At 48.9% G+C, this 27,650-nt stretch overlaps 2 protein-coding genes across 3 annotated transcripts in view; one reads left to right on the top strand and one right to left on the bottom strand.

Annotated features, from left to right (window-relative positions):
* Positions 1–711: 711 nt before the first annotated feature.
* On the bottom strand, positions 712–14,133 carry KLHL28 (kelch like family member 28). The gene is made up of 5 exons (XM_031602342.2): positions 13,993–14,133; positions 10,424–11,322; positions 7,871–8,314; positions 5,409–5,617; positions 712–4,834 (listed from the first exon to the last, which is right to left on the bottom strand). The coding sequence occupies exons 2-5, from the start codon at positions 11,320–11,322 to the stop codon at positions 4,671–4,673; spliced, it is 1,716 nt and encodes a 571-aa protein (XP_031458202.1). The 5' UTR covers positions 13,993–14,133; the 3' UTR covers positions 712–4,670.
* Positions 14,134–14,382: 249 nt separating this feature from the next.
* The window catches only part of TOGARAM1 (TOG array regulator of axonemal microtubules 1), a 32,721-nt gene continuing 19,453 nt past the window's right edge, over positions 14,383–27,650 (top strand). For both annotated transcript variants that reach the window (XM_031602341.2, XM_090141962.1), the window contains exons 1-6: positions 14,383–15,633; positions 22,196–22,352; positions 23,703–23,837; positions 24,419–24,697; positions 25,966–26,219; positions 27,310–27,536. In XM_031602341.2, coding sequence (XP_031458201.2) covers positions 14,383–15,633; positions 22,196–22,352; positions 23,703–23,837; positions 24,419–24,697; positions 25,966–26,219; positions 27,310–27,536 — 2,303 coding nt within the window. The remainder of the gene's footprint in view (positions 15,634–22,195; positions 22,353–23,702; positions 23,838–24,418; positions 24,698–25,965; positions 26,220–27,309; positions 27,537–27,650) is intronic.

Genomic DNA, 27,650 nt, shown 5'->3' with positions numbered 1-27,650 from the left:
CTTTGAATGCTAGAGCTCCAAAGGAAGGAGAGATGCCCATGGGACAGCAACCACAATACCAAGCTCACATCTGAGACTTCTTGCTCAACACAGGACACCATCTTCATGCTTGTGTTGCAGTCAAGCACCGAGCAGCTGGGGGAGCAATGTGGTACAAGCTGCTCTGGGTGTGAGGAAGTGGTGGACAGGGAGCACGTGATGGACCTCAGTGTCCCCGTCAGCCACTAACTCATAGAATCACAGAATGGCCTGGGTTGCAAAGGCCCACAGTGCTCATCCAGTTCCAACCCCCTGCTGTGTGCAGGTCGCCAACCAGCAGCCCAGGCTGCCCAGAGCCACATCCAGCCTGGCCTTGAATGCCTGCAGGGATGGGGCATCCACAGCCTCCTTGGGCAACCTGTGCCAGTGCCTCACCACCCTCTGGCTGAAAAACTTCCTCCTCATATCCAACCTAAACCTGCCCTGTCTCAGTTTAGAACCATTCCCCCTTGTCCTGTCACCATCCACCCTCGTAAACAGTCTCCATTAAGTAACACCATGTGTGTCAGCACTGAGATGAAGCCAGCAAAAATAGAACTTGACCTCTCATGCCAAGTCTTATTTCCCTTCCTCAGACGGAGAGAGCAGTAGCTGTTGACACTTCATGCAGAGCATCACACCAGGGGACGTTACCACCCAGCACACAGAGAGCTCCAACTGCAAAGTGACATTATTTTGCTGCAAACCCTTTGACCCAGCAGAGGTTTCTGCACAGGCGCTGTGATGCTGAGCCTCCATCAGCAGGGGGAAGCTGGCAGGAGTTTCCTAGAGCACAGTGCAAGCAGGAGAAGCAGGTCTGTGCTCAGCAGATTCAGCAGGTGGTGCTGTGGAAAGATGGACAATGGGGAGGGACGCACGGAAATCACTTTGCCCTTGCATTTGTGTAACATCCCAAAGACATCACTGCCACATGAGGAGAAAAAGGCAACCACGTGTTTGTGTTCAGCACCCAACAGAAGTGTGAAAGCAAGCTTTTCTCCAGGTTTATTTACTAAATTGCTTCACACTCAATGAAATAGTTACAACAACCATCACAGAGCATTATCACAAGAGCCAACACGTTGAGAACACGGGCAAGGAATGAGGATGCAAGTTACAGTTCATTTCCTGCTGACCTCAAATAGCACACTGTAAACAAGAACAGAACCAGAACGTTGCTGCTAAAAAAGGTGTGCATGTGAGAACGCCCTACGGACACAGAGCTACACACAGCACTGCTCACTCCACAGCACTCGGGTACAGCCCAGGACGTTTTGGTGTTCTCTGTACAGTTATTAAATCCTGCTAAAAGTTATAGTTCTCCTTGGGTTTAAAATACAGCACAGCGCATAAGGCAAAAAAATAGGAGTTATCATCCAGTTCTTTGCGTTTCAGTTAAATATCAAGAATTTAAGGCAAGCTGGGACGTTTTGCATTGTTTTAGATGATGGATGGGGATTTATTGATGGCAGCTTTGCAATGGTAACATGCTGTCTCCCAGCAAAGGGGAATGGAGTGATGCTCATGGGACACGTGTGGCCCTCGCAGCCCCAAGGAAGCCTCCTGAAAGAAGAGCATTCCTGGAAGGACAGGCAGGCATGAAGCTTACAGATGAATATGAGAGTTAAAAAAGCAGAAATTTGGGAACTATGCGTGCACATACAAACTCGTGCCCGTTTTAAAGTGCTCTACAGATCATTCTGAGTGATTAAAAAATAGAACTGGATGATAATTTATCGTTTTTATGACATCTTTGTTGAAGGTCCTTAGATTTTCAGCTGCAAGACAGACATGACAACGGGAGCACTGTACTTGAGATGCAGGTGTAAACAAGCTGTTGTGCCTGACTGTCCCATAGCCAAACACTCTGAGGCACAGGACAGCAAGTGCCTGAACAGAACGAGGGCAGTGTGACACGAACTGATGCCTAAAGCTGAGGCACTGCCCTGCCCATCTCTATCCAACCAGCCCAACACTTCATCCAACAACAGCAGCACATTCCATCATGTGTTCTTCCCATTCCTGAGGCTGTGTACAAAGAGAATTGTTTATGCTGCTACCTTCGAGTCTAGCAATACTACATGATATGATTCAGGGTCAATCTCTATCACCTAACTTAGTATTGCTGCTGCTCAGATAAACATAATAAAACATCTTGATACTTTAAGTGTTCTGCCTTCCATAAATGAAAGATGTCTGCATTGAAAACCAATAATATCATGCTGAAAAAATGGATTTACTTTTCTTCTGATGACATCAAAATGATTTCTGTCTCTCACACCACCTTCTAATGTCCAGAAACAGAATTTCCTGATGGTTTCCATGAGAGTATTTCAGACAAAGATGCACTGGCATCTTCATTCATGGAATCCTACTGTGGTACAGCACACACTGACCTGCATGGAACACCTCCTGTGCTTAGAGGCACACACCTGACTTTAAGAAAGAGCTTTTCTTCCTTAATATTAAATGGTTCAGCAACTTTATCTCCTGATAGAGTCAGAAGATATTATAACCCATGGCATCTGTGATGCTGTAAGTGAGAAGAGCACACGGAAGCATTCGCCTCGTGCATTCACCAGGGCAGGAATGCGACGGTGATCTGTGCAGACTGAAGCACCATCACTGCCCACCTGCCCCTCCTCTGCACTCCCACACAGCACAGTTACTCGTGTCCAGTTACACTACTATTGCTATGTAACCAGATGTCCTCAGTGGGTCACACAAACTGCATTGAAAACTCTTACACTGTGAATTATTTGCTTTTAAGGTCCTGCGTAATTCTGCCAAACCTGAAGAACACGTGCTGTGATTTGTGCAAGCGCCTGCAATGGGTGGGTTCTGCTGTGTGGTGAAAGCTCCCGTGCTCCCTCAGCTGCTCAAATCTGAGCTTATGGAAGAACAAAGACCACCAGTGCTTGCCCAGCTGCAATTAGCTCCTCAGGGGAAAAAATGAACAATAAATTAAGTGTACTCAGAGAACGTCTGCTACGCGTATCTACAAAGAAATGGCTTTTAAAGCAACTGTTTTAAATATTATTGCACCTTCAAAAACAATACTACGTGGGCTTGGAAAACAAGGGGAGACAAACATTAACTTAACGTGTTAGAACAGAAGTAAGTGAGGCAGAACACTTCCTAAGTACCAGGTCTGGCAACACAATCAAAACAGAAATTCGGGGTAACCACAATTCCCAGTTCAAAGCAGGAGACAAACCCAAACGTGCTGAATTAGCTAGAAATGCTACGTACTCACTCATCTGTTTTGAAATAATCGTTACAACCCCCAGCATCAGCTTCCATTTACCTGCCTGCACTGGGGCCATCACGCAGTTATCACCACCTGGTGCTCCAGCAGCACTGAGCCCAGCACTGCACTCACCAGCACTGCACACTGGGGGTGATCAGGGCAAGAACCCGGGCTGGGATCTTACTGCTCCATACGTATGCATTATGTATTTGTGAGAACAAGAAACACAGATCTTCTGAAAAAAAGAAAAAAGAAAAAGGTAACACACGTAGAGCTCATTCACTACATCGTGTTCTTCTTGACAGTTTCCATAGGCACGAATGTCTCAAGCGAGTCAGAAGGAAACCCAGCAGCAGAAGCACAGGCACCGTGCTGCCTGCACACTGCACTGACTGCAGGGACAGCCACAGCAGCAGGCACACAGCTAGCACCGTTCTCACATCCCAGCACTCTGAGAAAGGGATCATACATTCTTCTAAAAAGGGAATTCGTAGGGAATACAGACACAAGTGTGCTCTGGGGAAGGATGGGACTGATTGTTTTCTGTGTATTTATTTTATGGCATGCCACAAATGCTGCTGCCACATTTTCTGATGCTTTACTGCTGTCATTTCTCTTTGCATCACAACTGAAACCACACAGCAGACCAGCAAGACTGAGTCACCACTTCTGGTACTCATCTGTCCACGACAGACAGAAATACATGGGAAAGTCTAAAAATGTGACTTCTCTTCATCAGATCGCGACACTTTGTTAAGAGGCAATAAATGTGCCTTGCAAGTTTCTTTAAGCAGTTCCTACTCGTCCCAGCCTTCCTACCAGCAAGCAGGTCACAAAGGAGAGCGCACAGGCAATGGACTATGGCATTTATTATTTACAGACCTTGAGATACAGAAACAAGGCAGCCCTTTAGTTACGGTTCATAAAAAAATTATGAAGCACTGGCATTTTCTTAATATGAAGACACAACCAGACAGTCATCAGCGGAGCCCAGTCACACAGCACACCCATACGTCTCTCACCCCAAGCACAGTAAACTTCATGTTTCTTAGTAGGCAGGAGGAAGAGAGAAAAGCTCTAGAAAGTGAAAGGGTCAGACAGACAGTGAGTGTCCTAACCACGTCCTAGGCATGTACAGTACTCGTTAAAGTTCCCTGCCTGTAACAGATGCTGCCCAAGCCCAGCTGCTGGTGAGCTTCCCACTCCTGCTGCCCATGGCACCAAAGCAACAAGGCCAGCAACCAAGAGGAAGTGATTCCTTCCTCACTTCAACCACAACTCCACCACATTCCTGCAACTTTCCAGCTCCAGAAAACGCAGCATATGGTCTCCAATGGCAGGGTTTATCTTCAACCAGATCAAGTCCCAACCTCACAGCAGGTCCATGAAGTCCTGCTTGTCATCAAAGTGCAGTCAAACCAAAATTGCAGCGGCAGTACATCATACCAGCAGAGTCCAGCCAGGTATCTGAGATGGGGTCATACTTCTGTACAGTGTTCAGGTAGGATGACCCTGAATGACCTCCAACTACGTAAAGGTAGTTATCAATTACAGCTGCGCCCACTCCTGTTGAAAAGAAAAAAAGTTAGCCGATCATTGAGCACAAAACCAAGGAGTATTTTTGCTCCCACTTGAGTCCCCACTGGCACCTCCTCATAAGGCAGAGCAGACAACCCCACCCAGCCTCTCCCTCTTCCGCCCAGCTTTAATGAAAATGGGTGTAAATGAAGAGTCATTCTCTCTACAGATGCTAACCCTCCTTTTCAACTCCACTCACACCCCTTCCTAAGGCAAAGCAACACAGGCAGGCAGCACAGAAGATGCATTATGGAGCCTCGACGTAAAATGGAAGAGTGACCACAGAATTGCTGAAATTAATTCAAAATTAATGGAAAAACAGAAATACTATTTCAAGTTCTATCTGGTACAGCTCAGTATTAACAAAAACAGATTGGACTTCAAATACTTATTCTTTTACGGAATTGATTAAGCAATCTGTGACCCAATTCAGAGCTGAAGGTCGATGCCCTGCAGACAAGTCCCTGTGAGCCTAACTTACTGCAGCTTCTAGCGGCTCAAACGGTGGCTTATTTCTGAAAGAACAGCCCACTGAAGTGCTGAGAGTCCCAGGTGTCCCTACCTGTTCTGGGCTCCTTCATGGGTCGGCACACAGTCCACTGGTTTTGGTGGGGATCGTACCGCTCAATGCTCGATAAGTGAGACACACCGTTGTGCCCCCCTACCACGAAAATGAAGCCCAGCATGACACCAACACCAAAGTTTATTCGTTTATCAGCCATTGAAGCTACCGTCTCCCACGAGTTCTTACTTGGATCGTAGCGTTCCATGCTGCAAATACAAACAAACAATTTGTGAGGCTTAGATTTTAGTGACATCCACATCCGTGAGAGACTCATCGAGTTGTGTCCGTCAGGAATATCGGAACGCAATGGAAAAGCACTCGAGCTGGGGGAAAATTCTGTAGCATGGCTGCTTTCTACTGCCCAAGGGCAGCACACAAAGCTGAAAGAAGAACTATCACCTCAAGGGTCCTTCCACAACACATGGCTCATGCAGCTGGAGCTTCTCCAGAAAGCATTGACAGAAAGCACTTCCAAGACTCCGAGACGGCAACTGCAGCTCAGCCATCTTCCTGATGCTCTCAGCCCCCTGCCATGTGTCTTCATGTTACATCTTGAAACAAAGTATGATCTTTCAAAGCTGAGTTCAGAACAGAAAGCTCCTTCAAAGTTGACTGCTGCTTTTTATAAGAAAATGAAACACGTGAAAAACTGAACTAAACGTCGATGTGAAGTGTGTCTATTTGGGTAATGCACCAAATCAGAAACTCCTTCAGGCATCCCTGCAAATAACAGAGGCAAAAAAACCCAACCACACGGAGAGCATATCCCTCAGGAAAAGCAGTAAAGAGGTTGCTGATCAGAGCACAAAGGATAGAAAAGACCTTTGGAATAAAATAGAAATTATCAGCATCGTTTTATTAACCACTGGATCTGTACAGTCACCCAAACACTTCTCATACGTGGCCAGCCCCATCCACAGTGCATCTTCAGTAGCACAAAGGAGGCAGAAAAGAGGATAAGAGAAAATCAGAAGCACTAAAGAGTAGGAGAAAAGGGGCTTAATTATACAGCAGTCAGCTTGCTTTTAACGCTAGAGCTTGTGCGAGCCTAGCGGCCGCATGGCACAGCGTGTTACTGCATCCCTGAATAATCAATACAAAGCCATTCAATAAAGACTAAGTAAAATTTTAAAAGGCAACTAATGAAATATCCATCAGCTTGATAAATCCCCAGGAAGTGCTGGCAGTTCCTTTCTGACTGAGGAGCAGAGCAGATGCTGTACAAAGAGTAGGGCCACCGCAGAACTGATGTTAGAGCTTTCCCCTTCAAAGATACCACCTTGATGAAGATGTTTCCTGCTATGCCAGTGCTAAGTTTTGCATTTTCTGAAATGCAAAGCTGAGTTTCCCTTTCAAAGGCAGGCATTCACCCCGAGCACTCATCTGTCATGAACAGACTGTCCTCAGCTAGGTCTTGGTTACCCTCCTTTTTAAGCAGTCTGTGCAACAAGGTTAGAACCATACTAAGTAGTGTAACCTACTGATGTTACATATTTCTGTAACTTAGAGCACTGTTTGCCTTTTCCAAGTGAAAGCTATTCAGTTACACTTCCCTGTTTAGGAACCAATCTTCTGCTTCACAAGCTGTTTTAAATAAAAGCATAGAAAGTGTGAGGAATCCAATTAATGACTAGTGTGACGTCGTCACACCGCTCTGTTAAACAATCAGTGCATCCCCTCTTATAAGCAAGATTTCATTTTCACTCTCCACTCAGCTCCTCAGGCTGGTTGTTTATTAATGTGCTTCCCCGAGGAACATATGGCTGATTTGTTCCCGCTTCTAATGAACAGTACAAGTTACTACTTTGCATAACTAAATAGCCCAGACTACCCACACAAAACAACGGGGAACAGAACAATTAAAGAACATGCTGGTACAAAAAAAAAAAAAAGCCTGTGAATATAAGCTATATTGAACATGAGAAAAATCCCATTCATTTCTAAGCAGTATTTCAAATGTCAGAGCTAACCTCACATCCTGGCACTGTGCAGCCCTGAGGTGCAGAGGGTTACCTGGCACTGCTGCAGTGCTGCAGCTCAGCAGGGCTCTCCCAGGGCTGCACCTGCTGCTGGGCCCTAATGGGGACAAGGGAGCTGCCATGGGGCAGAGCAAACATGCCCACAGCACTTCTCCTCTGGGACATCCAGCCTGGGGATGCTCAGGGTCAAGCACCCTGCACTCCCTGGCTCAGCAGAATGCATGTATGTCTTTGGCTTCGTCGTCTTCTTGAGGATTTTTAAGAACATACGCATCTTTGTGTTCCAGCTCAGAGAAGTTCAAATACAGATTTCCCAGCTGAATTGCTAGACTGATGCTACAGAAGGATTAATGAGGCCCACTGTGGATTAACACCGATTTAGCTCAGAATATTTTAACTGGCTGCTGAATACAAGCTTAAAAGTGCATTTTGCTGATTTTCAGCTTATGGCATCAAGCTACAGACACGAGAAGCACATACCTGTTCATGTGGGCAGGACCATACCCACCGATGGCATAGATCATTCCATCTAAGACAGCTGCAGCAAAACAACTTCTCGTTTTGTTCATTGGGGCCACGAGCTGCCACTCCTTCACTTTAGGAATGTATTTCTCTACAGTTCGTAGATACGACTGCCCATCGTAGCCCCCCAGGGCATAGAGCTCTCCTGCCAGAACCACCACCCCCAGCGTGCTGCGGCTCTCAAACATCCTCTCCAGAGATGTCCAGGTGTTTGTGTCAGGGTCCCAGCACTCCACTGAGTTCTCGTGCTTCCTGTAGCTGATGCCTTGACACACGTGGGTTGCAATCCCTCCTACAACATAGATTTTCTGGTCTAGGACACATATTCCAAATTCATAGCGGGGAATGCTAAGAGGTGCCAGGCCTATCCAGGAATCGTTCTGGGGAAAATACATTTCAACACTGAAACAGAGAAAAAGAAAGATTACGTGAGCAAACCCAACTTTAAGAAGCTCTGTTGTAAAAGAGCAACATGGAAAGCAGTCTTAAGTGCATACATTATAATTCTCATCCCACGTCAGCTGTTTCTTCCAAGGGCCTGGACATAAGCTAAACCAAAGAGCAAAAGCATACAGCTATACAGTGACATGGTGGGAAGTCAGAGCACCAAATCCGAGACCTGAAAAAATGGATTTTGAAAGTACAGAACAGACTGAGAAGGCACAAAGCATCATGGACAGCGTGAGGGCAGACAGCAGGGTGCTGGGAGGTAGGAGGATGCAATGGGGTGAGCTGCAAAATACAAACTGGAGAGTTAGGAGGGTAAAGTGAAAACAACCAACCAACCAGAAACCAAACACTCAGCCACTCAGAAGGGCCACACAGACAGCAGAGACAAAAAGGGTAAGAGGTACACACATGGACATGTACACATATTTAGCAAGTACAGTTTGTAGTTCGCAGTTGTACACTGCAGGCTAAGTAGAGGGAAAGTTTCAAGGCCGGGCTGGATGTGGCTCTGGGCAGCCTGGGCTGCTGGTTGGTGACCTGCACACAGCAGGGAGTTGGAACTGGATCAGCACTGTGGGCCTTTGCAACCCAGGCCATTCTGTGATTCTATGACTGACAGCACACAGGCCCTTCACTGCAGTGGCCCAGGTAGGAAAGAGCAGCACTAAATGGATTCCTAGAAGCTCTGTTATTATGAAGCAGGAGGTAACTAGGAGCAAAAAATCCCCATAATAATAAAAAATAAAAATCAGCCTTCTTGCAAGTAGAAACAAAAAGGAAAACAAGTATTGTGGCAGTGGGGCCTCCCATTTCCAACTGTAGGAAAATCAGGCACGTAAATTAGTAGGGAAGATTTTTAACTGATGTATTCCTTTTTTTTTTTTTTTTTTTTTGCCAAGAAAAATTATTTAAGTATGAATGGAACTATCAGTTTATGAGAGACAATTATGAATAATAAATTAACAAACGAAAGGAGTTTTTGTATGCAGGAACACACAGTTCCAACAGTATTTTTGTTTAACAACAACAACAAAGTATTCTGAACCACACGATTACGTGACATTGTTAAAATTGTTTAAGAACCTGTGAAAGAAGCAGAGCTGAGACATACCAGAGGACTTTTATTCCCTTAACCAAAGAGATCTAGCATTCAACATTCCCCCGCCCTTAATTCTTTAAAAACACAACCCTAATGAATTCCAGTCCCAACAGCCACTGTTGACACCCACTGATCAGCAAAGCAAACTGTAAATACCTCTGACAACATCCTTAACTGCTCTTAAGTGTGTGCCCATATGTACAAGCACTGAGCTGTTGCCAAAAAAGAGTAATTCAGTAAAATATCCCAGCACCCAGCTCTAGGGCCAGCCCAGATAGCCTGCCTTCACACAGGGAACACGTACTGCACTGGTAAAGGTGCATTCAGCATCACAGCAGTCTGTCTACAAAAGTACACACACACACAGGAACACTCACAGTTGAGCTACCACTTCTGGAAATGCTGACAGAGTGCTGAGAGACAGCCCAGGCACACCGGGATGGGCAGGAAGCTGTCTCTGTTACGTTCCTCTCGTTGGTGTGGCTAGCTTCAGCGAGGCCACAAACCACTAATCTGAAGAGGATGCTCAGTTTGAGAACTGGGTAAATAAGACCAGCTCAGTAGCAGGCTAAAGGCACGACTGCACTGTGATCAAGAACTTAACACTGCTAGGAACCTCAGCTTTTCCTCTGATTAAGTTAGTCTCAATTCCAAGGGCTCCTGAGTTAGAAGTAGCATGCAAACTGAAAATAGCTACCTTTATTAACTAAATTCAGAGTGAAAAAGATTTTATAACTACTTGTACTGGTAGAAACAAAGCCTCAACTGTGAGGACTACACACAACAACCAAGAAGCACGTTGAACTCACTGCTTGTCCTCACTGCAAGAAAACTCACTTGCAAGGAAAGCAGTAACCACATCTCTGCAAAGCACAGCTTCTCAGTGCTTGTCTTGACCCAGGGTGACAAAAACCACACGTGAGCATCACGCCACTCCACTGCTGCAGCAGCTCTGCTATTACCTTTCTAAACAGGCAAACAGCCCAGCTTTTCCTCCTACAGCACACAGAACTTTAGGAGCACAGCGAGGTCGTGTCATCAGCATGGTCTGGTGGGAAAGTCTGTGTTCAGGCATGAAGTGGTATTTTAGAGCCTCGTTTAGCAGATGTTTGCAGGTATGGTCATCACGAATGAGATGGTTTGCTTCGTACAGCCTCGTGAGGAACTTCACGCTCAGCAGCGGCAGTCGGACGCAGTGCAGCAGCTGTGCTAAATACTTCTGTCGCTCCTGAACATCATATTTGATCCAGGACTCCAGTGCATAAAAAACCGTTTCTTCTGTCACGACATTCAAGCAGTCATTGGAAACGATTTCATCCAATTCAGAATGCGTAAGCTCAAAGAATTCTTCAGTCTGACAAACGTCTTCAAAGTTCTGACAGATGTACTTGTTAGCAGCCAAGTACAGGTCGTGGCAGCCATAGGTCTCTGCAAAACGAGAAATCCCGATGCAGTTGCCAGGATCAAGCTGGCTCTCCAGAAAGGCGCAGCACTCCTTCACCACCAGCTTGATTTGGAGAAGGTTTGCAGCTGGAAGAAGCGACTCCACGGTGTCCTGTGAGATGAACACAGTTCCTGTGTAGGCATACTCCACGATGGCCTGCAGGGCCGCTTCGTCAACGCACTGGAACTCTACCTCTGAATTTTCCTTCTCAGAGAGGTTCCCGGTGAACATGGCTTTGAAGTACGGGCTGATGCTGGCGAGCACCACTTTGTGGGCATGGATCTTGACATCGCCAACCCTAAGGATAATGTCACACAGCTCGTGATGCTGGCGAAGGAGGTTCAAGCCTTGCAGAAGCTGTTCAGAATGCAAGTGGGTTAGGTTGGCAAGCATGTAGGTTGGAGACGACTGGTCCATCTGTGACAAACAGAATTTTTGAGGCATTACTCAGGGTTTCACTTTCAGCTGCTTTATTACTCATATTACACAGACACGCCACATGTAACGTTTAAAAATTACTTTTCCATTTCTGTTCTTACCTAAATTAGTGTATTACCTTGCAATCTACCTCTCAAGCCCTCATGCTCTATGCATTAAACTCAGGACAAGTATTTATTAACAGTGAATGCCATATTAACCATTTATGAAAAATACACAAACATTTCTTCCTTCTGGAATAAAATGCAAATTCAGAATGCATGAGAGAGTTCTACATCACATATTCCTGAGAAATGCATAGAGATCAGAATAAAAATAGAGAGCCCTGGGGCTGTGCACCTGGAAAAGAGAAGGCTGAGGGGATCTGAGCAGAACTGATCCATATCTGCAGGGTGGAGTTGGGGCTGGGGCTGGGCTCTGTTCTGTGGTGCCCAGCACCAAAACAAGGGGGCACCGGGCACAGACTGGAGCCCAGGGAGTTCCGTATGGACATGAGGAAGATCTCTGCTGTGAGGGCAGAGACCTGGCACAGCTAACCCCAAGTGGTGAGGGAGTCTCCCCATCTGGAGGTATCCAAACACACTTGCACAATTTGTGTGCAACTGCTGTAGGGGGATTGGACTGGCGGAGCTCCAGAGGTCACTTCCAACCCTTACGGTTCTGTGAAATAAAGAACTGGCTTATTTGAGACAAAGTTAAACCTTCCTAAGCTAGCCTGTGCTCCTTGCCTTCCCCGCTGCATCCCACCCCAAGCAGTGCTGCATAATGCCCTGGTGCTCAGGAGGCACACAGCTCCACAACCCTGCTCCACACAGATCATAACAGTCCCTCCCTTGGCACAAAGCAGAGAAAAAGACCCACACAGGCTTCGGGACACTGGACTGCAGGAAAGGGTGTGCAGGAGCAGGGACTGCTACACTCTGAATGGGCAGGGGAGCACAGCAGATGGGAGACCCTCACCTCACCCCATGGGGAACTTTGCTGCAAAAGAGCTCCCCAGCAAGCACACCACTGCCCTCTGAGATTGGGTCAGGGTGCCCAGCATCAACAGAAGCGTGTCCAAAGAAGGGCAACAAAGCTTGAAGGGTCTTTAATACAGGTCTTGTGAGGAGTGGCTGTGAAGAGGAGGCCCAGGGGAGACCTCATCGCTCTCTACAACTCTCTGAAATGAAGTGATGGTGAGGTGGGGGTTGGCCTCTGCTCCCAGGTAACAGTAAAAGGATGAGAGGCGATGGCCTCACACTGCACCAGGAAAGGTTCAGGTTGGATATTAGGAAACATTTCTTCTGCGATGCACTGACACAGGCTGTGCAGGGAGCGACGGGGACACCTGTTACCAAAGGAATCCAAGAGCCATGGAGATGTGGCACTGAGGGACACGCTCACTGGGTGGGGATGGACTCAGATCTTGGTGGTCTTTTCCAAGCTCAATGATTCTAAGAAGTGGAACAAGGAGAGGTGCTCTGCAGCCCAGCCCACACAGCTCCTGGGGGAGCACAGAGCATCCTGGGCTCTGCCACTGCCTCCACCTCCCCTCAGGCTGTAGGCAGCTGCTCACTATGGCACAGGGAGGGCAGAGAGAAGGAAGCTGCCACCCACAGCTCACACAGCCCCCAAGCACTCATTCCTTCAAGTTTTCCTTCCCGTTGTGACACCTGACAGCACCACGATACCTGCTCTAATTTCAGCTTCGTTAGCATTTGAGTGGTGGTGCCCACCACCGAGAGCTGCAGGAGCTCTTCAGTTCTTATTCACTGAATTGTTACAGTGCTGAGAGGGTGGAGGGCGTCAGTACATCAAGATCCAGGACAGGCAGGGAACATCACCATTGTTCTGCAGGGAACATCACCGCCATCCCGTTTCTGAACTGAAAAGCTGACTTAATTCTTTTATTCACTAGATGACTACACGAGCCTCCAAAGCACGCTTCCTTCATCTCGTTATTAAGAAGTTCATCATTTTCCATTAACTGGCACCTAATTTGCAACGAGCCCACTTACAAACTGCTTCATGTGAGAGAACAAAATTAGCTGCCAGCATTTACATACAGAACGTAACAGCAGTGCTGACAAAGCGAAGGCTGCAGGGCAGAGACAGGAGAGCTGCGCCCTGCTCAGGGACGCGAGGGCGCTCAGCAAGCTCTTGTTACGAATCTGTGCTGGACAGAATAAACACAGTCATCAGTAAGGCTGGATAAGAGCTCAGCGGCCATCCGCCCTCCCATCAAGCACACACCAACACCAAAGTCCTTTGGGGTACCAATGAAAGGCGACGTTCCTCACGACGGTATTTTCTACGCAGCAGCATTTCAGCAACACAGCGCTTACAGAAAGCTGCCCAGCAGCAGCAGCTCAGCTCGCGTCGTGCTCTTACAGCAAGGTGGAAACACAGCCGGGCACGGCGGCAGCGCGTGGAGAAGGACGGAGCGCCACAGCGCTCCTCACAGCCGCGCGCACCGCTCCGCCGGACCGCAGCCGCCCCGCACCGCCGCGCCGGAGGGCCGGGCCGTCCCGCAGCGCGCAGGGAGCGCCGACGGGGCCGGCCGACACGAAGGAGCAAACGAAGAACCGCGCGGCAGGCGGCGGCGGCGCTCAGAGCGGGCTGCCCCCGTCCCGCCCCCATCCCGGTCCCGGCCGTCCCGGCGCTCACCTGCGGCGCGGTTTTCGGGCCGTTCCCCGCTCGCTCCGGCACAGCAGCGCCCGGCCGCACGCGTCACTTCCGGGCGCCGCCGCCCCACACGGCGCCGGGCCGGGCCGAACCACCGCGCGGTACCGGGGGTGTCGGGCACGGAGCGGCGGCGGGGCTCCGTGGCGGCGCCGCGCGCCCGCAGCGCGGTCTCCGCCAGGCGCGGCCGGAAGCTCCCGCGCGGCGCGCGGCGCTGCGCTTCCCCGCGGCGGTCGGCGCCGAAGAGGAGCGGCTCCCCCCCGGCGCGGGGACGCGGTCCGTTCCGCGCGTGCGCGGCGCGGGCGGCGCCGGGCCCTGGCGACGGCGGCGTTGCGGCGCGCGGCGTTGCCGGGGGCGGTTCCGTTCTCGCCGCCCATGGCCGCGGCTCTGGGCCCGGCCCCGCCGCCGCCCGCCCGCGCCATGGAGCGGCCGCCGGGCCCCGAGCTCGGGGCGGCGGGGGACGGCCCGGAGCGGCCGCGAGGGAGGCGGCGCGGAGATCCGCCGCCCGGAGAGCCGTCCCGCGGCCTGGCCTGGCAGCCGGGCGGCGACGAGGAGCCGGGGAGCGGCGGAGGCGCGGCGGAACGGAGCGGCGGAGTCGCGGCGGAACGGCCGGGGCTCGGGCTGCTCCCGGCCGAGCTGCGCGGCCGGCTGCTGGACCAGGAGGACGGGCGCGACCGCGCGCGGGCGGCGGAGGAGCTGCAGCGGCTGCTGGCGGCCCTCGGCCCGGCCGCGGTGGCCTCGGCGCCCGGGCCGGCGCTGCTGGCGCTGCTGGGGCTGCTGTGCGCGCTGCTGGACGACGCCAACTTGGCGGTGGCGCTGGGCGCCCTGGAGGCCGCGCAGCTGCTGGCCCTGCGCCTGGGCGGCCGGCTGGGCGCCTTCCTGGGCCCGCTGGTGGCGGCCGCGGCCAAAGGGCTGGGCGACCCGCGGGCGGCGCTGCGGCGGCGCTGCCACCGGCTGCTGCGGCGGCTGATGGAGGCGGCCGGCCCGCGGCGCGTGCTGGGGCTGCTGCTGCGCCGGGAGCTGCTGCGGCACCGCGACGCCCGCGTGCGCGAGGAGGTGCTGGTCGCCTGCATGGCCGCGCTGCTCGCCCACCCCGGGGAGCTGGACCTGGGCCGCCTGGCCTTCGGCCTCGCCCCGGCGCTGCTGGACGGCAAGCGCAGAGTGCGGCACGCGGCCCTGGAGGCGTTCGCCCTGTTGGCGTCGGCCATGGGGCCCGGGGAGAGCGGCGTCCTGTTCGAGGCGGTGGACGCGGTGGAGCCGCGGGACGACGGGGACGGAGCGATGCGCGCGGTGCGGGCCAGGCTGGCCAGGAAGAGCCTGCCGAGGCTGGGGGAGCACGGCTGCGTGGAGTACGCCGTGCCGCTGCCTTCCGGCGCCCGGGGCTGCGGGGCGCCGCGCGGGGCCGACGTCGAGTGGCTGCTGGCGGGCGGCGGGACGCGGAGCGCGAGGAGCTGCGGGTCGCGGCCCGGGGACGCCGCGCGGAGCTCCGGCCCGCCGGGCGGCACGGCGCGGAGAGTCCTGAGTGCCGGGAGAGGGAAGAACAAACTGCCCTGGGAAGGAGAGCGCGGCGGAGACGGGGAAGGTGGAGCGGGAGACGCCGTGCCTTTCGCTGAGGGCGTGGAGCAGGTATGTGCTGCCGGGCTGCTTTCCCAAAGAATCCGCTGTAAGAGGATGAGAAAGTTTCCGTAGGTTTGTGAAGCGAGGGGTATTTCTGAGGCACGGCTCGTGCCGCTGGTGTGTGCGCGAGGTTCTCTGTGCGTTGACTTGGCAGACCTCATCTGAGTGCTCCAAACGTCAGATGTAACGCCAGGACAAAGCAGACAACTTAGTGTGTGTAGAAAGCCTTACTGCTGAAATGTGCAAAAGCCTTACTGCTGAAATGTGCTGTGCTCACTGGGCGCTTCTAACATCCCACCCTGGTGACCCTGATTGTGGCTGGCAGAAGCCCAGGGAGCTCCCGTTTGTGTCCCTGGAACACCTGATGGATGCTAAATACTGGGGCTGTTTGGAAGAAAACTGACGGATGGCTTCAGTTCAGGCTTTGGAGGCAGAGCTCCAGTGCGTGGCTGAAGTCAGTGCCTTTGGGCAGTGCGCCTCTAATCGACTCTGTGGGTTGCCGTGTGTGTAAGCAGCCCGTGTTCCTCATGTTCCTCGCAGTGATTCGGCCAGGAAGAACGTAGGTGAGGCTGAAATAATGATTCTGCTTGACCTGCATCTTGATTGTAGCGTTTGGTGACCGTATTGATGTCTGCGAATGGAAGGAACCTCTGAAGAACTGTTCAGGTCCCTTTTAACTTTTGCAGCAGTTCTGTGTGTGACAGAACCGTTTTGGTACCACAAGACCTGCAGCGTGTGCTGGATGGGTTTAATGGAGCATTACTTGATCCTTGGTGAATGAGTTACTCCAGTATTACCTGAACTAATAAGCAAGTGGCTCTTAGAAAATGGGAAACTGTATGGCATAGCTTTCCTTGCTACTGTATGTAGGTACTCAGGAAACACTTCTTTACAGAAAGGGCTGTTCAGCACTGCGATGGGCTGCACAGGGAGGTGGTTGAGTCACCATCCTTGGATGTGCTTAAAATCCATTTGGATGTGGTGCTCAGGGCCGTGATTCAGCGGAGGGTTGTTAGAGTTGGGGTAGGATGGTTGTGTTGTGTTGGACTCGATGATCCTGAAGGTCTTTTCCAACCTGAGCAATTCTATGACTCCATGATTCAGAATTTAGTTCATAGTTGCTTTGTAACTGGTTCCTGTACTGAGTGAGATCAGGAGTAAAGATAAGCAAGGCTACTTTGTGCATGCTGGGTTTTAATAAAGGCCTTTAAAAAGGAATGTGAGCTAACATTATTGCACTGTAAAAGTCTGGAGGGAGTTAATGTGTCTACCTGTATACACATGGTACAAAACATGTGGCTGCCGTCCTGGCTGTGGCTTGCAGTGGCGGAGGGCTCCTGCCCAAGCTCACGGCTGGGCCCTGGGGAGATGCTGCTGGCTTTTGTGTATAACTTTTTTGCTCGTGTGGTTTGATTTCTCCCTGTAAATGGGGAGAAGTGCCCAAAGTTTCCACCTCTGGAAGGAGGGAGGCAAACAATTAATTCCTGGTTTCTTTTTTGTTGCATGTGTAAAATGCATTTAGGAGTGGTGTGGACTGAAATGTGACCTGGGGAGGCAACCACACCTTTGTGGCTGCAAGTCGGGCTGCTGAGGTACTCCTCTCAGTAGGCAATATCCTTGGCACTGCTACAAGAAAGCCTTTTATACTCTGTGCAGTTTTATAGGTGTAGTGTGAAAACTGTGGATGCAAATGCCATCTGTGTGTGTGGGGGGGTGCTGCACTGCTCTGCAAGGTGGGTGATCCCAGACTGTGGGCTGGGAGAGGTGGGTTACCTCCTCCACAAAGCACCTATTGGGAGAAAACAGCAGGGTCTGTAGATCTGTTTCCTTCCTCTGGCAGCCACTTGGCACAAAATTGTCTGTGTTCCTGCAGATCTCTTTGCAATTATAATTTTTCTTCTTTCCTCCTTGGCGACGACTTCAGTTCATGCAAGTACTTCAGCCTAAAATTACCACTTTCCTTTTGGAATCATCTCTATTTTTATGTCTTTGCGTCTTATGCCAAATATATTTCTGCCATCTATTTGTGCAGAATTAAACCTGAATGGGTTTCAGCCTTTATTTGGTAAAAGCATTATTTTGAACAGGGGCCTCAAGCTGTGAAGTTAACCACTCTCACTGCTGTGGTGTACTGTAGGTGGCAACAAAAATACTTCTACAGGGAGAAATACTGTCTGTCTTGTTCTGTGTTTATTGCTTTTTAGTAAGAAGTAATTTTTTTTGCATCTAATGACTTTTTCTAAGTCATCCTGCGCCTCCTGCAGATGCTCTTTGTTAGAATCATAGAATCCTAGAATGGCCTGGGTTGCAAAGGAGCACAATGCTCACCCAGTTCCAACCCCCTGCTGTGTGCAGGTCGCCAACCAGCAGCCCAGGCTGCCCAGAGCCACATCCAGCCTGTGTTCATGTCTCTTCCCTCTGCTTTCTGACTGGTCTGTTTGCTTCCCTTTTGTTTTCTTACATGTTGAAGTTGATAGAAAGCAGATCACTGACTTTGAGGTGTCAGAATTGAAACTATTGGAACGAGGACTATTGAACTTGGGCAGTTCTTCCTGTACTGAAGACATTCCTTGGTAACTGGAAGAGATTGCCATAAAGTACTTAATTAAATAAAGTCCTTTACCTTGGGGCATTAACAGCCAAGGAGTGAGGAGAAGGAAGGGCAGCCCTGCCTCTCTCTCTTCATAGCTGCCCTCTTTGACTAAAATATATCATGCATGACATTTGCATAGTTGACTTGTTTGTGTAAATGTAAAAAATTAATTATTAATTCAAACAAACATTCCTTTGAGAAGAGTTTATTTAAAAATTAACTTTTGGAGTCATTCTGTGCCTGAAAGGATGCATGAAATAAGTCTTTGCAATTGTTCTTTTTTTTTTTTGCTGCTCTTTGTAGGGCCATGTTGCATGGCCACGGTCTGGGGCCACGTCTAGACTGTGCTGATCAGATAAGGGGTGAGGTTAGTGGGTGGCTTAATGGATGCTGGCAGTGTGGGGAAGATAAAGCACGCTGCCTCCAGGGCTTCGCAGCCTGCCAGTGATGTTAATTGGTTTGCTGACGGAATGCTGCTCTGGAAGCTCTGAGGGGCTTTGAAAGCGTGTCTGTGTGGTACCCATCTGTCAGCCCAGAGCTGTCGGTGATGCTGGTGGTATTCAAACAGACAACACGACTGAGAGCTGCTACCAGCACAACCCCACCTGTTGAGCTGCATGGCGGCGCCGAGGGCTGAGCAGGGCTGTGCTGTGCCTGGCTGCGCTGACAGAGCGCGGCAATCCTGGGGGAAACTGCACACAGCTGTTAAAAAGGCATTAAATGAAACAGGGATGCCAGCCTTGCTTAATCCATAGCTCTTGCTATTTCTGACAGTGAGCATCCTGTGGTTCAATTGCCTGATTTCACAGCTCGGTGCATTACGTGTCAGAACGTAAGGCTTGCTGCTTAATAGCTGCTTGCAGAACCCCAGCTTCCCATTTCTCTTTCTGAGAGCAAGGCCTGGCTTCATCACATGAAGCACGGTTGTCTGTCTGTGTTTCTTGCTGGCAGCTGCACACACCTGCCTGGACACAGCAGTGAGTGTGCCCCGTGCTGCAGGCAGCACACAGGCCCTGCAGGTGGGAGTGCTGGTCCCACTGCATTAATGCCTGCTGGGATGCTGCAGCCTTGTGGCAGCATCAGTGGCATGCTTTCATGAGCTGGTAATCAAGTGTGTAATCACATGAGTTCTTCTCTTTGTGCTTCAGAAGGGTCCTGCTCGTTTCTGACCATGCAGAGGCAGGGCTGGCCTTGTGATGTTCAGTGTTATCTGTAAATTCAATGGAGAAAGAGTCTGAATTTGCTGAAGTCAATATTCTTTTTCTGCAAACACTGATGTGTTAAGTCTGCTCCACTTCCTTAGGAGAGAGTAAGTAACTTCCATCAGAACGAAGCCAGACCATTCCAAAGGAAATGTTTATGCTCTTTTCCGTGGGACTCAACGTGCTCTGTGAATCCTCTGGGTGCTGCCTTTAACTAACTGAAGTTAGCCTGCTGTAACCAAATGTGCTACCTTCTCAAATAGTGTCCTGGTTTGTCCTGCTGCTCCTGAGAGGTCATGTGAATGAGCTGAAGAACATTGCTCTGGCAATGAATTCCCGTTTCCTTTTTAACTGTAATCTTTCACAACTCCAATTTAAGCAAGCTATCGGAACAGAAACACTCATTGCACTTTGGGGCACAAAAGCACTTTTCAAAGAACCAAATGCTTTTGCCCTCCTGAAGGCACAACAGATGCTGTTGTGTGCTGGCACCTCCCTGTTGATGTTGGTAGCCAGGTGTCCCTGGGGGTGCTGTGTGAATGCACAACGTGCCTAGATACTAAGATAAAAGTTATCTTCTGCTTTCCCCTACAAAACATACGTGCTGTGGGTCACTGCACCTGCTGCTAAAAGCTGTGCCATTGGCTGCAGCAGCAACAGCAGTGGAACGCTCTCCTGAAGTTCTGAACCAAGTTGTCCACTGCATTATGGCTATTCTCACATAACTTCACGTGTGGGATTCCTTTTCTGAGGTTCACAGAATCACAGAATGGCCAGGGTTGGAAGGGATCTCAAGAATCATGAATGTCCAACCCCCCACCACATGCAGGGCCACCAGCCTCCTCATTTAATGCTAACTAGTCGGTCCTGGGAAGATGAGCCATGGTTTTTCAAGGGTGATGGAAGAGTACTCTGGGGAGCTGTCATTACATACTTGTGCTGTGCTGGATGTTTTCCCCAGGTGGGTGTTGCTGGTGGCTGCTGGCCCAGCCCCACGCACTTGCAGTGCACGCAGTGGCAGCTGTGTGACCCTGGGCTGCTCAGCAGCGCTCTGACTTCTGCTGCATGGCTACAAAGGCTCTGCTGCACTGGAAATGAAATCAGAATGAAAGCTCTGAGAGTTCCCTTCTCCAGGATCTGTCATCCGTTGCAATGAAAACTCCTGTGGCCTCAGGTTTGTTTTATTTGCCACTACCCTGCATGCCCATGTATGGCAAATTTATTCTCTGTAATGACAGTTTGCATACAAGAAAGCAGACAGCTTTAATTCCTGTAGCTGGAATTGGAACGCCTGAGCAAAGCTGTACGGTCGTTTCAGCATCGTGTCATTTGTTCTTTCTGCATACGTTGGCTTGTGTGCATGGAAAGGCATTAGTACTTTGTGCCAGTAATGCACCTGTGTCCAGGCTGATATATTAAAATGCTGTTTTCTAACAGCCTGTTTGCAGGAGTGGGAATTGGACTTGATGATCTTGGAGGTTTTTTCTAACTGGAGTGATTCTGTAATTCTGTGCACGCTGAGTTCTCTTTTCCCTTCACTTGTAATAACCTGAAGCAGGTTTGGCTGCTCAGCACACTTGGCTGCTGTCTCTCATGTTAAAGAAAAAACCAGCATCCTTCTGGACACCTGATGCTGCCATCACAGCGATTGAAGGATTGTCCTCAGTCTGCATCCTGTCACCAGAATCTCTTTTTTTTCCCAAAGCTTCATGTTCCCTGCTCCAGTCTTACTAAGGCATCTTGTGCCTGCTGGGCTTCTCCTGCAGCCTGCCATTAAGAAGGGGATTCGGACTGATCTCTTTGTATCTCAGCTCCTTCAGTTTTCCCTCGTTGCCAGTTTTAAACTAAACTTTTAGGCAGCAAACCATTTTAATTGAGAATCTGATCTCTGAAACCCAATTAAAAATCACAGTCCTGCACTGAAACTGTATTTCAGGGAGGAAGATTTTATATCCAGATTTCAACTTTTGAGCATTGCAGTGGCTTTGCTTGGAAAGTTTCAGATGAGATTTTGCCCGGTATGAGCAGCCCAGCTCCCACGTGGGGCTGCAGCCAAATGGCTGCTTTGCTGCTGTATTTGTTGCCAGCAGGGATGTGTGAGTTACTGTGTGCCTTGTGAGGGAGGAGCACGGCCACAGGGAGCAGAGTTAGGCCTGAGGGATGCAAAGGCATGAGTTTAGTTTTCCAAGAAGAGTGTCTGTGTAGGGCTTGGAGATTTAGTTTCCTTTTATATGCCTCTAGTGTTGGGAATCTGTGCCTTGAAGGGACCTGGGGGCCCCCTTCCACTGCTGAGCACGTGGTTCCAAGCTGTCCTGCAGCCTGGTTCTCTTTGCAGGGTGCTGATAGTGCAACACACAGCTTTTGGACTCCACCTGAAGCACGTTGTTTTCACAGCTCAAATAGCCACTGTCTAGTTAAAGATTGAATGTAATAAATCAAAATTTAATATTTAATTCTTAAAAATGATGAATAGAACAACTTTTTATTTCCATTTTTTCTTGAACGTGTGATGTCAACCTATGGGAGTGAAAATGGGAAACCCGCAGCTCCTTTCTCCTAGGTAGGATTCCTCCAGTACTGGCAATCTGGGAGTAGCTGGGCAGGTGGGTCGGAGTGCTTTGTGGCTGCAGCCCCACTGCTTGTGGTTAGCAGAGGAGCTCCCAGCGGTGTGTTGGCAGGTGAGGGGGCACTGGGGGCTCGTGGGCAGCGTGCAGCACTGTGAGAGAGCGCTGTGTTCACATGCACCTTTGTTTCTTTGTGTTCCTTCCTCCTGCAGTTCTCTTCACCCGGAGATATTCTCCATTCTCCACAGCTGCAGCCCTCCCAAGGAACGCCAGGCAGCGATGAGTTACTTTTTAGTAGAAGAAGACCGTCAAGAAATTTATTTCAGAACAGCTTAGATTTTAATTCTGAGCATCCTTCTCTTTGTGCTGGTGAGTACTAACGTGAGTACGTCTCTCATCTGCCATTTGCAAACGGGTTTATAACGACCTGAACAGAAACTTCTGGCTGTATGAGTATGGCTTATCGCCTGCAGCTGTTGGTTTTGCTCTGGGGTGTTGAGAACAGGCACGGGTTGTGCCTGCAGCCAGAGCCATCTGCACAGCCCCTTTTTCTCGGGGCAGTCACACCATCTCAGCTCCTGTTCTCCAGCCCTGCTGCACGCACACGTGTCCACCAGATTCAGCAGCTCCATCAGAGCTCATGGGTCTGCCTTTTTTGCAAATAGTGCCACGTTATTTCACAGTGAGTTCAAACAGCATTAGTGTGCTTATGTGAGCAGATGTATTGAACAGCTGGGCTCAGGAGGTCCCTGAGATACACATCTTCCTGCTGCCTCTCCAAAGGGAGGAAGAAGCGACCTGCAGAATGGCAGCAGAGTTGTGCAGCCAGAGCTTCTTTACACTGTGAATCCAATTTGAATTGCAGATAAAGGAGATGCAGAATGTTATGGACTCCTGAGCAGGAATATGTGGTTGGCTAGAACAGCACTTAACGAGAATCAGGTGGTAGTGACTGCAGGATATGAAATACTAAACCCCAAACTGGACAACATGTTGGGGGGGGGGGTCATACTTACGTGTGATGGGCTCCTCAGAAGTCCAGATCAGTTCACATCTCATCTAGATTTGTGTGTTGTCTCTCTTTTTTTTTTTTTTAACTTGTATGAACAGCTGGGGTAGCAAGCTGTCTGAAAAGGGAGCTTGAAGATTGTTTAAAGGATGAAAACGTCATGTTTTTGAAAACCAGCTCCATAAAGGATTTTAGGTGTAGGACTGCACATAATTTATGCTAACAGTGTCGGCTTAGTGGTTTGTATTTGGGTAGCCAAGAAGCACATGAAGAGGCTGGGCAAGACCAAGCCTGCCTTGTTCTCTTCCCTTGGCAGTGGTTGGTGCTCTGCGTTCTTTGAGGAGTGCTGATGTGTGGAACACAGCTTCCTCACAGTTATGCTGAGAGTGGTATTGCTGTAAAGAAACTCGCTGTGTTTTGGGATTTTAAGGTGTTGTGTTCTACTGTCATATATTTAAAGAGCTGATTGTTGTCGTGGGTTTTTTTTTCTGAGCATCCCTTGCTCTCAGAGTTGGAGGGCTGCCCTGGGCAAGCAGCCAGGCATCTCTCTAGCTTGTGCCTATGAACAGGATTAGGAAGTTGCTTAGAAACTCTTGTATCATGTAGAGACTAGTTACTTTTTACAGTGTCTTAATTTGCTATTAAATATTATATACGTTTTTTTAAACGCCGTATGTTGAGTCTCATTAATTGTGCTTTCCTTTTGAAAGGTGCTGTGGGCTCTCATCAGCCACACGTTTCAGGGAAATGTGGAACGCTTGGATACACACAGACACGTGGGAAGAGTGGTAGTGTGGATTCTGCTTTACAGTTTTTGGGATTAAATAACTGCCAGCAAGACAAAGGTATATGGATTTTAGCTGTACTGTAAGGCAGTGTGTGTTACTTGGGAAGTGTCTCTCTTTATGCTGGCTGAAGAAATAAACACTATGATACGTTGTTCTACCGCTATTCAGAATCTTTCCACTTTTGATCTACTGGCTTCTAGGAGAAAATTGTATTTGAATGGTTTTTAAGGAAGTATCGCTTAAAACGTTTGTGCTGTATTTCTATTCTTGCATCACTGAAGTTTGAAAGTTGTCTGTCAGTGTTATGCAATGCAGACTTGGAACACAGAACAGCAAACAACAGAGCTGTGTTCCATCTGCTTGAACGGTTCTTCTCTTTGAAGTGTAATTCTTTATTACATGCCTGCAAAACAGCTTAGGCTCAGGCTTGGTTGACCAAATGCAGAGAGGGGATGGATGTTGTGAGGGAGAACACAATTTGCCAAATGAAGTTAGCTGATCTGCCTGTAATCAGCTGAGTGAAGTGCCGACCTTTAGTTTTGACTGTGCAGAGAGTGCATTATTTCCTTACAAATTATTAAGTTAATAGCTGTCAAAGAAGGTAATTACCACAAATAATACTCTTGTACTTTGCTCAGTTTCTGCCAGCCTGAATTTTTCCAGCAAGACCCAGCGAGGTGTTTGCAGTCAGGCAGAACACACGTCGTCCTCACAAGGTACTACTGCAAACCAGGGGGCCTTCATCCTGCCATCCTACCCTCTGACATCACCTGGGAGCAGCCCCAAGCACCTCTCCTCTCCAGCTGAGTCCCCGAAGAACTCACAACATAACACCATGAGCTTCTCAAACTCCTGGCCTCTTAAAAGCTTTGAAGGGCTGCACAAGCCAAGTTCTCAAAAGCCAAGAGACAGCGCAGGTAGGAGCGCTCTTAGTTACTGAGAACTGATTTCACATTGGCTTTTAAAGTGACTTCAAGGAGCAGTTAAAAACTAACAGTGCCAGATAGATAGGGAATCATGCAGTGCTCTGCCTGTAAAAGTTTTACAGCTGCTGTGGTCTGCTCAGCTCTGGAGGCTTCTTTTTATAAGTATCATCTTTCTATATCTGCAGTTTTAAATACTGACATGTTTCATTCCTTTTGTCTTTACATATGTGGGATAAAAGATAATATACAATGAGTGGCTCTGCTTTTCTTTTTGGTGGTGTTATCAGGAGAAAGCTTGCCATCAAACTAAAATAAAATCAGACCCCAAATCTAGCACTCTTAAAGGAAGTCTTGTTACTTCTAGTGCCCCAAATGATACACGTACAAGAAAGTTCTGCTCAATGCATTTTGCCTTTTCACTTCTTTATTTGCAGCTGGGACCCTGCGTGTCAGATTTCCAGCATTTAGAAAAGCTCTTTAAATTCTGTTTACAAAAAAAACACCTCTTCAGTGAGTGGAGTTTGTGCTCATTTCATCCCAGTTTACACTGACAGCTAATGGCAAAGGCTGCTCTTTGTGCTCTGATTTCTATCTTTGGAGACCTCATGTATACATTATGTTAACCAGAAATAATTTTAAGCTTCTTTAGTTACAATTATGTAAACAATTTACTGGATTTCTTTTGAGTACTTAGGAAAGACAGTCTTCTTGTAGGTTAAAATGACTTTAGTATCTGTTGAGCTTAAATTGATGCCCCCTGCCCCTACTCATGAAGCATACTTTCTTAAAGCAAAATTACAGTTTCCACTTATAATTTTGCACTGATTTAAAGAAGTCTGTTCTGAATTTTATCTTCATTGAGACTCATATTTCTGCACATATGTAGAAGGTTTCTGAATTAATTCTTTAGAAGCCATCTGCCCTTTGACTGCAGAAGGTGTGTGTCCATCTCTTGATGTATCATCAACATTTTATTTCATTGTATTTCTTCAGGATAACTTTACTGTTGTTGCAGCCACTTGTGGCAGAATTTGTTAAGGCACCATTCTTATTCTCTTGTTGTTTTTACAAACATTTGCTGGTACTCAGCCTGACTGGATCTTCTTGTACTGTGTTTATAATAGTAAGTACAGCCAGGTGCCTAAGTGTGTTTTGAATGATAAAACTCCCCTCGTTTCAAAAGTTTTCCCATGTCAGATTGCAGCACTGTGCCCATGCCATCTCTCCAAAGGACTGACATCTGGCTCTGTCTTATCCAGGGCAGAACTTGCAGGAGAAGCATTCTCCTCTGCAGCTGAAGCCCACCTTGGTGAGACACCCAGCGTCCCGCCGGGGGCTGGCTGGGAGCAGCAGGCCTGTGCCCCCCATCCCACACCTCAGCAGCCCGCTGCCCAGCAGGGCTCAGGGGAGAGCCGAGCAGTGTGAGGATACATGGATGAATGAGGCGGGCAGGAAGCTTGCAGCTGATCTGTCAGAGCTGAGTGTTGATGACGAGGAGGTGGACCATGAAGAGGTTTGTTTATGTGTCGTTCAACACGCTTTTCCAATTGATAGATTATAAGCCAGAAACTAACACACGTTTCTGTTCAGACTGTTTGACACTGTCACCAGTGCAGCAATGAGGTACCATTGGGTGTCCTGCAGAAGCTAGGTAAAGCAATAAATGTAGATTCTGAAGTACACTCGCTGTGTTTCTTCCAGGAATCTTAATGTCACTTTTTTTCCTCAGCACTGAAGTCGTGATGTTTTCAGTTATTGTGGCACTGACAGAACAGCAACCCTTTGTCCAAATTCTTTTGGTATTTAGGCTTCACTGTAAATTTCACATCAGCTTTGAAATAGTAATTTCTTTGGTTAGAAGTGAGGGCCCTAAATTACTAATAACTTCATTGATGAAGGGTTCTTTGGACTCTGAGCTTCCGTAGCCTCCCAGGTCCACTGAAGCAGGCTGTCTGTGGTACTCAGCACTCCCCAGTTCAGTTGTTTTTTCATTAAATAAATGTGAGAAACTGGTGTGAAGCCGGATGAGCATGATGCCACCTGCATCTGTTTCACACAGCGTTGATGTGCTGGACATTAGGCTTCTGCTCTGTTTGGGGGGGTGGTGCCTGTCCCTAACACTGTGCCTGCTGCTGGTGAGGGATTCTGGTGCTGCCTCTGCTGCTCGAGGACCTGTGGTGTCTGAGAGGTACTGAATGCTCTGCACCAGAGCTGTGACAGATTGCTTCCAGAGGTGGTGCAGCTGTGTCCACCTTGTCAGAAGCAGTGCTAATTACAGGAGAAGCATTGGTATTGTGGATGGTTGTGCTGTGTGTGGTCTTTCCCCATGCATTTGTTCTTCGTTCTGTCACAGTTGATAGAAATTGTTTGAGTCTCAAATTCTGCCTTTAGTCCCCGTGCATCTAAGAACAGCAGCACTTAATGGCTACGCTTTACAGTTTTCTTCCATCCTGTATTTGTTATTGGAAGTACTTTGAGGTGCTGAACAGGCAAGGGAAGAATTCAGTGCCACGTGCCCATTGGATTGCTAGTCATAATTTCTTTTGTTTTTTTCCTCTGCAGTTGTTAAAAATGGTCTTTTTTTATTTTCCCATCCCGTTTAGATGCAGAGTTCACTCAGATCTCTACGAAACAGCGCAGCCAAGAAGAGGGCAAAGCTAAGCAGTAACTTTTCAGAACTTGACAGTCCTGATTCTGCTCTCAAGCTCAGTCTGTCTGCAGATTCCCCTTCCCATGCTTCCTCCCCAAGCTCCTGTAGTGAAAGTGGAGCTCACAGCCAGGAGTCTCTGACCTCGCCTGTATCCACAGCTCCTCGGAGAAGGAGAGTAATGTGAGTAGAACTTACATGTTAACTCTGCTCTGAAAGTCTCACACACAGTCCCTGCTGCTGTTAGTTAGGTATTAACAAGGTTGGAATCTCTGATTCATCTTTTCAGTGAGGCTG

This window comes from Phasianus colchicus, chromosome 5, assembly GCF_987193195.1.
Source record: "Phasianus colchicus chromosome 5, bPhaCol1.hap1.1, whole genome shotgun sequence".
NCBI classification, from domain to species: domain Eukaryota; kingdom Metazoa; phylum Chordata; class Aves; order Galliformes; family Phasianidae; genus Phasianus; species Phasianus colchicus.
Note: the sequence above shows the minus strand (reverse complement) of the source record. Positions and strands in the feature narration are given on the sequence as shown.